The sequence below is a fragment of the Canis lupus genome, chromosome 36 (genome assembly GCF_011100685.1).
Source record: "Canis lupus familiaris isolate Mischka breed German Shepherd chromosome 36, alternate assembly UU_Cfam_GSD_1.0, whole genome shotgun sequence".
NCBI lineage: Eukaryota > Metazoa > Chordata > Mammalia > Carnivora > Canidae > Canis > Canis lupus.
The window spans coordinates 31,080,394-31,094,153 of NC_049257.1; the positions used below are offsets into that span (position 1 = coordinate 31,080,394).

Below are 13,760 nucleotides of genomic sequence, written 5' to 3' on the forward strand. Positions count from 1 at the left end.
ATGTTCTGGTTAAATAAAAACAAGTAACAGCATTAGTGCTTCTTTTAAAAAGCATAATTTGGGACGTCTGGGTGGCTCAGCGGTTTAGCGCCTGCCTTCAGCCCGGGGCATAATCCTGGAGACCCGGGATCAAGTCCCCCATTGGGATCCCAGCAGGGAGCCTGATTCTCCCTCTGTCTGTGTCTCTGCCTGTCTCCCTCTCTCTCTGTGTCTCTCATGAATAAATAAATAAAATCTTTCAAAAAATAAAAAGCATAATTTATCAACAGCTTAAAAATTTAACTGTTTATATATATATATATATATATATATATATATATATACACAATGGAATATTACTCAGCCATAAAAAATAAAATCTTGCCATTTTTGATAGCATGGATAGACCTAGGGTATTATGATAAGTGAAATAACAGAAAGACAAATAAATAACATATGATTTCACTTACATGTGGAATCTTTAAAAAAAATGAATAAACATACAAAATAGAAACAGAATCATAACTACAAAGAACCAGTAGTTGCCAGAGAGGAGGAGATTTGGGGGATAGGTGAAATAAATAAAGGAGATTCAGAGGTACAAATTTTCAGCTATAGAATAAATAAGTCACTGTGACGAAAAGTACAGTACGGGGAATATAATAATATTGCAGTAATGGTATATGGTGACTTACACTAACTACACTTACCATGGTGAGCATTGTGCAATATATAGAATTGTTGAATCGACGTGTTGCACACCTGAAACTAATATAACATTGTATGTCAGCAATACTTCAATAAAAACTCTTTAAAAAATAAGATTTAAAAAAAAAAGAAAAAATAAGATTTTACTGTTACAATTTACATAAAGATGAAAACTTAAGGTAATTAGAAGGAAGTTTCATTATCTATCACAGTATGCTCCACTAATTCCCACATTATGTTTTTTATTCTTTTATATTATGTTTATTAAGACATGCCTTCCTTTTTCTCTCTTTTAAAGATTTTTTTTAATTTTTAAGTGATCTCTACATCCAATGTAGGGCTTGAACTCACAACCTGAAATCAAAAGCCTCATGCTCTACTGACTGAGCCAACAGGTGCCCCAAAGCATGCTTTAAATAGAGCAAAATTCACATTTTTAGGTGTATGGTTCTTTGAGTTTTGACAAATGCATACAATCGTGTAACCATCATCACAATCCAGAGGATATTTTCTTGTCCCCAAAAGTTCCTCCATTTTGAGTCCATCTTCTCTCATCCTCATCCCTGGCACCATTGATCTGATTTCCATCCCGTAGCCTTGCCTTTCCAAAATGTTATATAAATGAAATTAAAGAGTATGTAGCCTTTTTTGTCTGGTTCTGTGATTTCGTCCATGCTGTTGCATATATCAGCAGTGCATTCCTTTTCTTAAATCCGTATGTTTACACGTTTGAATTTATTCTCATTCTTAACCATTAATCCACTGTTTATTTATTAAGCCTAATAAATCCTAAAATGGATGATTGTTTGTATTGGAATAGACAATGCTCTGCAGCTAAAATGAGAGTCCATGAGTCAGGGCTTCCCCTCAGGGAAACTTTTAAGATGGCAGGACTAGGGACAGGCTACAAAGGAGAAATTGTCCAGACACTCAATGACACCAAAGGCCATTTATACCAAATGAGCTTGTTATGCTCCATATACTGCTTTAAAAAAATTAAAAGCCAAAGAGTTGTAGGTTGTTTTTCAACAAAATAAGGAGTGATTCAGCCCATCAGATTCTGAGTTCTTACGTGGCAGCCAGAGGTCGGGGAACTGCGTCCTTGGAATGGAGACGGAAGTAGAGGGCAAGGAAATTAATGTGATATATTTTACCACTTTTCACAAGTTCATCAGTATTTTGTTTAGTATTTTAAATTTTCCTGGTGTTGGGGCAAACTATTCCTTCAGCTCCTTTAATAAAGTTAGTTGTTTTTCAGAGCTGTGGAATTCTCTTTCAGAGAATATGCAAGAAGTTTTTATAAACTGGCTCTTAAGAAAGGCTAGCAGGGGTGCCTGGGTGGCTCAGTGGGCCTTCGGCCCAGGGCGTGATGCTCATTTTGTATAAATATACTATTATGAGTTCAGATAGGCTCTGACTATAGTAATTGAAGTCTTAATTATTAAAATGTGTCACTATGCAGCAGATTTTTCAATGTTCTTTGTTTTCCTGTTTCAAGTTTTTAATTAAATTTTAATTAGTTAACATATAGGATAACGTTAGTTTCTGGAGTAGAATTTAGTAATTCATCACTTACATATAATATCCAGTGCTCATCACAACCAGTGCCCCTCTTAACACCCATCACACATTTAACCCATCCCCCACCCACCTCCCCTCCAGTAACCTTCAGTTGTTCTCTATAGTTAAGTATTTGTCTTCTCTGACTGCCTTATTTTGCTTAGCATAATATACTCTAGCTCCATCCACATTACTGAAAATGGCAAAACTTCATTCTTTTTGATGGCTGAGTAATATTCCATTATATATATTATATATTTATACACACACACATATATATATTTATATAATATATACCACATCTTCTTTATCCATCTATTAGGTGATGGGCATTTGGGCTCTTTCCAATGTTCTAAACACCACCAGGATCCAGTGGCTCATTTAATATACTGTTTAGAAATCAGAAACATTCTGTATATTTAGACCATAATGACCTGATTACTATTACTATTTAGTTAAAATATGTAAATATCCAAACACAAAATATACACACCCATACAAAAAGAGTTGGTGACGGGTAATTCATAAACTTGATTTTGAGTATGATCTTAAGTTACTGCACCCACATAAATCTAGAGTCCTCCTTGACACCTAAAGATGAGAAAATCAAAGCCCTCTGTGATCATTTACTACAAAAATTGGGTTATTATTCCTCATACACAGAAAATACGACACAGGTTTCACTCACTAGTTGGAGAATATATTATTTTAATGTTTCTTTGAAGTATATTAGTGATATTGTCTCCTGAGATTTGGGAAAACACATGGACTTCATTTTCTTGTTTTACAGAGGCTTACTTTTGTTTTCTCTGGAGTAATTGCAATCAGAAGATATTATTGGATGAGTGAGATTCATAAATGTGCCTTGTCTTCCCTTTCAGCATCATCTCCACTTCCATGATTTTGGAATGAGAGGGATCTGGAGAATTGTCCCCGAAACATCTGAAATCTCTTTTTCCATAAATATAATACCCAGTAAGAACAATCAAGAGACACTTAGAACTTCAGCAACTTCTCTCCCTGTTACCTTAACTACAATTAAATTTATACACATTTAAATTGTAAAAAGAGATCCTTCATTAATTTGCATCATATAGTCAATCTCCAAGGACTGTCAGTTGGCTCCAGTAGTGGAGCCATAGTGCACTTAATTTACTAAATTTATTCTGAATTCTGGGACGCCTGGGTGGCTCAGCAGTTGGGCACCTGCCTTTGGTTCAGGTCTGATCCCGGGATGCGGGATCGAGTCCCACATCAGACTCCCTGAGAGGAGCCTGCTTCTCTCTTGCCTATGTCTCTGCCTTTCTCTCTCAGTCTGTGTCTATCATGAATAAATAAATCTTTTAAATAAATAAATAAATAAATAAATAAATAAATAAATAAATTCTGAATTCTGCTCACTTTTTAATGAATCTATTAAAAACTCTCCAAATTACTTCGAATATTTGAGATATGGAAATCATCTCCAAGAAAGAATTAAGAAGTTACTGTGCTGCTGAGGCATGAGCATCAGCCACCACACTCTTGTTTCCAGTGTACCTTGCACATCCTAATATATCCATCTCCCTACTTAAGTGAGGGTTCTGGTTTCAAAAATTACATGCATTTCGATATAATACACTCTTATTGAGAGATTACTTTGAAGATGCAAATATATATAGGACATACTCATTGCCCTCCAAGGGCTCACCTGGTTTGGTGTAAGAGACACAAGCACTGATACCTGTAATCCCCACTCTCCCAGGATGAGTTCTACTATAGGAGTGCACACAACAACAGGCAAATGGGGTAAGGTAAGAGGACAGAGAGTCACAAGGAATCTGGAAAGGGAAGAATTACACATATGGAAGAATTTACACAGAGCTTCAAAGAAGAGACAGCGCTCAACAGAGACTGGCTGAAGGATGGTTAGGGAAGACAGAGAGGAAAATATTCAAGTGCCAGTAGCCTAGCAGAGTTAAATCTCAACAGTGCAACTTTGAGCCCCCTCCATAGTACAAAGCATGAAATATTTAAGTAAAACTTAAATACTTATTAATACACAAGTAATAAATACACATAAATAATAGATTCATTAATGCTTATTACTACTTCACAACTTACTAAGTAAAATATATTTTAAAAGCATAAAGTATTTACAGCAAAGGAAATGGGAAGGGAAGACAGGAAATATTTAAAAGCCAACTGCAATAAATCCTAACCTTAACAATATTTTCATCCTTAATAGTCTAGTCATTATCTCAAGATAATATCTGTGTCAATTATTCTATTTCAAGGTACTATGGGGTTTTTTTAATGATTTCACTAAACTAATATACCACAGGACTGTATTCTCCAGAATGCTCTGTCACTGGACAGGTGAAGAAAGACATCAATAACATGCCTACATCTTTATTCTTGTAGTAAAAGTAAAAAATAAATAAATAAATAAATAAATAAATAAATAAATAAATAAATAAAGCATTTCTAATATTCTGCATGGTTTTGTTTCTTGTGGAACCACACCCATATCTCTGCTTCCAAAAGAAGACATAGCTCAAGAAAAAATGCGCATGAATCAGTAACCATACATTGATTTGAATTCTGTTTCTCACGTAGCCACCTCATCTCAGCTTCTAAGCTCCCCCCAAAGAGGCTTCTCAGCAGCCTGAGAGTCAACACGGCGAAGAGAATTGAAAACACGTATGTAAGTCTCTCTCTGATGAAGCCCGTGCGGGTTACTAGGCCTTTAAATTATTTAGAAAGAAAAACACAGTTCCAAATTCCAAATCCTGAAGAAAGGGAATGAATATCTCGTATAATCAAACTAGTTTCAGGTTCAAAACAACAACAACAAGGAAACCACAAAAAGTCCTTTTGGGTCCTTCAGGACTTGCAGTGTGATGCGTGCGAGGCTGTTCACCAGAACAGGACGCCCGGTGGCCCTGGGCCAGGACAGCCTGGGCCCCGCCGAGCTCCTGACCCAGGGAGAGCACCCCCCCACCAAGGGGTGCTGGGCACCAAGCCCAGTGCCTCCTTGGAAAAGGAGATGGTGAAGTCCCTTCAGATTTCCAATGACTATTACAGGAACTATTCATAAATGAGTTTTACAAATTCTAAAAATTAATTGCATTTTTCAATATGCAAAGTCTTTTATTTAAAATTTGAAAAGTTAAGACTTACGACCACCTCAGCATATGCCATTCCCATTTTATAAAGAGGAATGATGGTTTCAAACTCGTGCAGAGCTGCATTTTCATTTACAGAACTCTGTAGGCACTTTAGAAGTGAAGCTTGGCTTCAAAATACAAACACTGGGGGCTTTGGCTCAACCTTTTAATATAAAAAATTCACTGATGTACAAAAATGTGAAAGTGTGACAATGACAACATATGAAATCCTGTGATTGATAGTCCCCTCTGGTGCGCGCCTTGGTCATTTCCAATGACTATTACAGGAACTATTCATAAATGAGTTTTACAAATTCTAAAAATTAATAAAATATAAGCTATCGTTCTTATTATTCTTACTACATTTGAGGGATGATTAAACAGAAATAAGCTGTTTGAGAAGAATCCTTTCAATTCTCTGCTTAATAATGGGCAGTGTGGGATCCTGTAGCTATTTTTAGCCATTTAAAACATACTTTCAGTGGGTAAAAGGACAAGACAAGTGAGCAATGCCTTAGTTTGGCAGGGTTCCCCTCACACTGCCTGAACTCAGAAAGAACATCCAAGTTGAGAGCTCATCTAACAGAGTGAGCTAAAGGAGACGAAGTGGAGAGAACCGATGGGAAACAGTAATGAGAGAAAGTATCTGACATTGCCTTGGAAAAAACAGACTTTCCATTTGCTTAAGAGTAATGTACATAAGCCAGATATTATTCCTTTACAATTTATGACTATGCGAGTTTCAAACATAACTACTATGAAAGATGTGATCTGATTACATAGGGAAAATGCAAAAACGACATGTGTGGAATCCCAAGTCTTTGTTTTGATGCTGCAAAGGACTTTCATGAGCACACCCCACCAAATTTCCCTAGCCATATAGTGAGTGAAGAACCTCATGTTATGAGGCCCCTGGGAGGCTCAGTGGTTTAGCACCTGCCTTCAGCCCAGGGCGTGATCCTGGGGTCCCGGGATCGAGTCCCGTGTGGGGCTCCCTGCATGGAGCCTGCTTCTCCCTCTGCCTGTGTCTCTGCCTCTCTGTGTGTCTCTCATGGATAAATAAATAAAATCTTAAAAAAAAAAAAAAAAAAGCTCATGTCATAGGTAATTAGCAATAAGTCCGGTAGGGTCACATGACATGCAGAAGTCACACAACTATAAGGACATCATGCAGGACGTATGTACTGACTTGCAGTTCATCCTCTACTTCAGAAGGTCTAAGCATTCCTACGTGCTCACAATATCTTCTTTTTTGGGAATTAAGGGTGAGTCTGTGAAGCCTTCCCTTTTCCAAGTACAGATCTATATGATGCCAGATTTTTTTCATTCACTTTAACCATTAATTTTAACCGTTATAACAAATGGCAACAGCTTGAAATCAGATGCAGATATGAGAATCTTGCTGTTTTCTATGAAGCCAGACTTTAAAGAGACTTGCAAAAATGTAAAATAATGCTACTCTTCTCATTAACTTTTTTTTGGTAAGTTATGCTAGTTTCATAAAAATACACTATTAATGTTAACAAAAAATGGATATATGATTATTATTATTATTTTAAATAAATTAATACAAATTTCTCAGTTTTTGTTTCTAATATGGTGAATATCAAAAAGTATAAACTACTAAATTTTATTTAAGGTCCTCGGTAATTAAAAAGGTACAAAGGGCTCCTGAGAGCAAACCAAGATTTTGAGAAACACTTACTTAACACCATAGTCCAAGCATGTCCATTTCTCTTCTACATTTTTATTACAGTATTTAATTTTCAAATTTGTATAGTAGCACATGCTTTTCCTCCTGCCCCTAGAAAAGAGAAAGTGAGGAAAATATTTTTTAAATAATTTCACTAATAAACACACCACCTTGATATGATCGTTAACATTTACAACATTTATTTCTCTTCAAAGATTTTTTCATTTGAGAATACATTCTTAATATGTAATCTCACTCAGTATATTGCTTTTTTCCCCAATTAACACTGAATAAGATTTTTTTTTAAGTTTTTTTTATTTATTCATCAGAGACACAGAGAGAGGCAGAGACACAGGCAGAAGGAGAAGCAGGCCCTCTGCAGGGAGCCCGATGCAGGACTCGATTCCAGGACTCCGTGATCAGGCCCCGAGCCAAAGGCAGACACTCAACCCCTGAGACACCAGGGGCCCCTGAGATAAGAATCTAATGCACGCTACCTAAAATTCTGTGCACAACTCTTAATGACTGTGTAATATTCTATCCTAAGAACTCTATAACTTACTGAGCTACTCTCCTATTGTTAGTTACTCGAACTGTTCCCCATTTAAAATATTACAAATAAAGGAAAGCAGAGATAGTTCCCAGTAAGATTCTCTAAGTTTCTGGGTGGTAAATGAAGCCACATGGAGGCATATATATCCTTTGTTGTGGTTAAGGAAGGGTGTGTTTCGGCTGTTGAATTGGCTTTAAAATAATGTTTATTTAGGTTTATTTATTTAGTTAATGATATTTAAGCTGAAATTCAAATGACCAAAGTACCTAGCCATGAGAATTTTCAGGGGAAGAAAACTCCAGCAAAAGATTATACAAATGCATTCAGACTATTTTTGCTTGGTATATTTAAGGAACGGAGGTGATTGATATGGGCCGAAACTTCACATTACTGTTTTGGTCTTACGTGGTAAAAATTTTACATAGGCCCTTGTTGGTTTTTATTCTGCTACCTTAACCTTTAATAACCTTAGTAAGATAGATATTTAGATCTAGGAGCCTGCACGATCTGGGGACCACCAGTTGGTTGAACATCTGACTCTCGATTTTGGCTCAGGTCAAGATATCAGGGTCCTGAGATACAGCCCTGCACTGGGCTTCATGCTCAGCAGGGACTCTGCTTGTCCCTCTCCCTCTGTTCCTCATCCCACTGGTGCAGGCTCTCTCCGTCTCTCTCACATGAAAAAAATAAATAAATATAAAATAAAATAAAGTCCTATACACATATAAACCTGAATAACTAAATCCCCACATGTAATATGCTGATGTTTATATGTATGCTTTTCACATGTCTTATCTCTTCAGATTAGTAGACTCTGGGTAGGGGAAGAATTAAGGTTATTTTTTCTATAATCTTCTGTGAGCTAGATTCCCATAAACAAGAATTGTTGGGCAAGTCCATGATCAAAAAAGTAAGATTGTGTACTTTATTAATTCCATTCTTAATCAGCAAGGATTTACATAACCCACATATAAGAAATAATTAAAAACCTAAATGTAAAACTATTTAATGCTAGCAAAATAAAAGGAACCATGGGATAAAGCTATAAGTAACTACAGAGCAAGATTTATTAAGGTAGTATTTAATTTTTCTCTTCTCTTTAAAATCTAGAACAATCTTTGAAGTTCTATTTGTTCTGAGCTCATCAAATCACAAAGCTGTAGAATGGCCATTAAAAAAATGGAACTCTAAAAATTCAGGTAGATAAAGGTTGTTCAATTTAAAGTCTAAGTTATATAGAAATACAGCTCTCCAGTTAGACTTTTTATCCTAATATGATCAATTCTCAAAGGAAGCAACGGACTACTTGGTTTTCTTCTTTTGTTCCTTCAGATTCACTCTCCATCCTTCTTTGCACATCTCTTTGCCCCAAGAGGCTGACATTTACAGGTTGCAGCAGTAGACAACCTTGTCCTGTGGCTACTTGCTATGGTTTGGCCTTTGGAAAACCATAACTGGAAAGCAGGACGAGAATGAAGTCAGAGTACATATTCCCCTAGTCCCCTCCTGCCAGGTTGTGGTTAGAGAACAGCTGCATTCCTGGGCAGTAGCTTTTCCTACAGCAGTACCTCCCCAGATTCCAGGAACTGCTCTGTCCTTGTTCTCCTTTGGGCATAAGGATGATAAAGTCAACATTTTACTGTTTCGTATTGGTCTTATTTTGCCTTCCACACACCTTTGTAAAGAGTGATTGCATTATTCTCCTGTATCTCTTTTGAGGCTTTCATCTCTTGTTGACCAGGATCCTGATAGATACAATCCATCAAAACAGAATGCATCTAAGTGATGGATACATAAAAAATTTGGTGAGACATAGAGAAAGATAACTGAGAAAAAATGAAACTGGTAAGATCAAGGTGGATATTTGCTTTAGCAACTTGTAGATAAGGATTTCACCAATTTATAAGAATTCGTACTTAAAAGAAAACCCGTATAATAAAAATGAAAAATTACGTTTACTGGATACTCTGTGCCCAACATTTTAGTAAGGGCCATCTAGGCATTATGTCATTTAATGCAAACACCATCTTGAGATAGATTCGAAGATAAGAAGACCAAAACTTAGAATGGTTAAGTATAGTTAGACAAAGATAGTGATTGGAATTGGGTAAACTCCAGTACTTTTTCTTAAGATTTTATTTATTTATTCATGAGAGACTGAGAGAGAGGCAGAGACAGTGGGAGAAGCAGGCTTCCTGTGGGAAGCCCAACATGGGACTCGATCTCAGTACTCCGGGATCATGCCCTAAGCCAAAGACAGCCAGCCGCTCAACCGCTGAGCCACCCAGGCATCCCAACAAACTCCAACATTTTTGAATCCAGAGGTCCATAGCCTCAACTACAACACATTGTTACCAAATGGTAATTATTTAGCTATATAACTTCTATCTTTTTTCAATTTTTACTTTATATATATATAAAGTATATACTAAAGTATATAAAGTGTATACTAAAGTATATATATATATATAGTCATTTACATTAGGAGGTAGCATAGCATCTTAATCAAATGGTCTGTATTATTAATCAGATCAAACTCAAAAAGACTATGGGAAAAGGATAGGTTGGCAGAAAGGAGAATGTCACTATAAATGTCACTTTTCAGCTGTGCCAATCTCATGGATGCTGAGAACTAAGTAAAGGTGGACCTTAAAGGAGTGCTCAAAAAAATAAATCTCAAAGCTACAGAACTTTCACCTTGTTTCTTTGCTACTTTTCTTTCTTCACTTTACTTTTCTGCAAATTTCCAGTTCCATAAAGTGCCAGCATGGAAACAAAAAAGAGAAACTGAAAAATGAAAGGAGAAAAAACATGCAAGCAGAAGGCAGAGGAAGAAAAGCAAAACACAAGAAAACAGAGGCATAGTTTATATAAAGAGTTCTTCAGATTCTCAATAAAATTAGTGTATGCCATTTCCATTAACAAATCACACACAAAAGAACTATGAGCCAAAGAGTTTATATAGTAATAGAAGATGTAAAATAAGTTTATCAGTGCTCAAAAAATGGAAGATAAAAATATTTAGAACAAAAGCCATATGTGAACATAAAAGCAATACAATAAATATTACTAAAAACAGAGATAGTGAATAAGCTAGAGGTACTTACACAAAAATAAAGTGGAAACTAACCAATTATTTAAATATACAAAGGCAAAAACAGATATTGAATGACTAAAGATAAGACATTCAATGTATACATATTTGGTGCTCTTAAATTTAAAAATAGAAGAAAATGGAACAGAAAACAAATAAAGATATGAGAGAAAAAACATTTTTCATGAAAGAAAAGAACATCTTGAATAGACATATAGAAAGAATGTATGTATCATAACAAAATTGTTACTGGATGATCAACACTAGGCCCTATCTTGTTGGATTTATGGAATTTTCATGATAAATAAAAGTTACATGAATATTGAGGCAGCTGAAAGTCTGATACAAAGGAGAAAAATCAAGTTGGCTTGCAAATTTTTTGCAGTAATATTCAGCACCAGAAAAAAATGGAGTGATATCTAGAAAATACTGAGGAAACAGAAAACTGGCTCAATAATTAATCTTATAAATAAAATCTGATCAAATCAAGAGATGGTTTTAAGTACAGTAAAATGGAAGCACAAATGTGAAAAGATTATGCTACAAACTGAAAAAATTGTGACTGAAGGGAAAGAAAAAACATGTGTTAAGCTTGATGGCCTAAATAACAAAGTAATCCAAATTAAGGAGCTAGAGAAGAGGAAGGCAAAAGGAAAGTAAAATGTACTGATTTTCATATAATTCATTGTTAAAAGTCATTAGATACTGTCTCAAAATTAATTACAGAATAAAAGGACATCTAGCTTCTGAGTAGGAGGTAGAAAGCTAACCTTTGTTTCTCCTATCCTAAAAATAGGTAAAAGCAAGATAACCTTCAAAATCATAATTTTTGTTTAACCCAATAGAGGTTACAGGGCAGTTAAGCATCATGGTTTCCAGCAATATAAAAAGAAGATGAGGTTGTAAAACAAATTGGAGAAGAAAAAGAGAATGAGACAAAAATAATACTTGGGGAGATAATGGCTAGGAGTTTCTCCAAAATAATAAATATAGTAAAGATACTGATTCAAGAAGCTCAGAGAACATGAAACAGGATAAATAACAAAGAGGAAAAGCAAAACACCTAGATGTATCATATTCAAACTTCTGAAAACCAAAGAGATAAAAACAAAATATTTAAGACATCTAGACTAAAAAGACAAATACATAATATATAAATGATTGCACCAGATTTCCCAACAGAAACTGTAAGACATATGAAAAAGTAAACTATATGATAAAAGTAGCATAAAAATGGCAATGAGAGAGTGGAATTCTATTGTTATAATAAAGTTTAACACTATATGTGAAGGTTGACTTTGATTAAAAAAGTGTATATTTTGAACCCTAGAGGACTACTAACAAAGTATTAAAAATAAGTATTATTCATAAGTCCATAATGGAAATAAAATAGAGTTGTACACAATATTATCATCCAAAAACAGACTAGACATAGCTAAAGAGTGAATTCATGAAATGGAAGACAGAACCTAAGAAATATCCAGAGTGCAACATAGGAAAACAATAAAATAAGAAAGATAAAGGGGACATTAAGAGATATAGAGGTTGGAGTAATCTGATTAGAATTTCAAAAGGAGAGGGATGCCTGAGTGGTCAGTGGTTGAGCAGCTGCCTTCAGCTCAGATCATGATCCCAAGGTCCTGGGATCATCTCCCTCTGCCTATGTCTCTGAGTCTCTCTCTGTGTCCATCATGAATAAATAAATAAAATCTTAAAAAAAAAAAAAGAATTCCAAAAGAAGACAGTCAAGGAAATAGAAAAGGGGCAATATTTTAACAGATAATGGCTAATAATTTTCAAAATTAAAAATTAATGTGATCCTCAAAGTTAGAAAATGTTACAAAAAAACTCACCTAAATAGAATAAATAAAAAGGAACTCACACATAAGCACATTGTATTAAAATTACAGCACACAAAAGACAAAATATTATAAAAGCAGCATTAGAACATGAAAGGCAAAAAATAAAAAAATAAAAAACAAGAAAGGCAGGGGCGCCTGGGTGACTCAGTCAGTTAAGCATCTGCCTTCAGCTCAGGACAGGATCTCAGGGTCCTGGGATTGAGCCCCGCATCAGGCTTAGCAGGGAGCCTGCCTCTCCCCCTGCTTGTGCTCTCTGTCAAATAAATAAATAAAATCTTTAAAAAAATAGAAAAAGAAAGGCAAATAACTGAAAGGAATAATAAATAAGCTAAAAGCGGATTCTTCAACAACAAAAGGAACCAGAAGGCAGTGTAAGTTACTTTAGGAAGAAAACAAAAGTTATCTTAGAAAACAAGTCTGCGATGCAAGCAAAGAAAAACATGCATATGGGTAAATCTAAACAATCATTGACCATATAAAACAATTTTTAAAAAATCAGATGGGAGATCCCTGGGTGGCGCAGCGGTTTGGCGCCTGCCTTTGGCCCAGGGTGCGATCCTGGAGACCCGGGATCAAATCCCACGTCGGGCTCTCGGTGCATGGAGCCTGCTTCTCCCTCTGCCTGTGTCTCTGCCTCTCTCTCTCTCTCTCTCTGTGTGACTATCATAAATAATAAAAAAAAAAATTTAAAAAAAGGCTTAAAAAATCAGATGGGTTAATTAAAATAATGCAAAACTAAAATTGCATATAGCTGTTGTGTTTTAGAAGTAAAGCATTTTAAGTACCTGTTTTATTTGGTAATAAGTTAAAAATATTAGTTCTATATTACTAAGTTTAATGTATGTGAAAATATCTAGGACAATAATTAAAAGAATTTAAATGCATAAAATACACTGTAGCTCGGGGTGGAGGATTAAAATGTGAACAAAACCTAAAATCTATTAACCTCTTCCCTGAAAAATCAAGAAGGGGAAAAAGAGAAAGTAGGATACATCAGAAGAATAAAATGCAATGTTAAAAATTAAGTTGTAATAAATGTAAATAAACTGATCATGCGGTGAGAAGCCGCAGATCATCAGATTGGGTCGTGAGGATTTGAATTAATGGGCGAGAGGTGAGAAGAATAAGTGCAAGTGTAGAGGATGGAATGACGGACTTACTC

General features: G+C 35.4%; 1 protein-coding gene across 1 annotated transcript in view; it reads right to left on the reverse strand.

The window, feature by feature from the left end:
- COL5A2 (collagen type V alpha 2 chain) overlaps positions 1–7,126 on the reverse strand; it is a 153,144-nt gene extending 146,018 nt beyond the window's left edge. The window contains exon 1 of the mRNA XM_038585079.1: positions 7,102–7,126. Within this exon, the coding sequence (XP_038441007.1) occupies positions 7,102–7,111 (10 nt within the window). The 5' untranslated portion in view covers positions 7,112–7,126. The remainder of the gene's footprint in view (positions 1–7,101) is intronic.
- Positions 7,127–13,760: the final 6,634 nt, after the last annotated feature.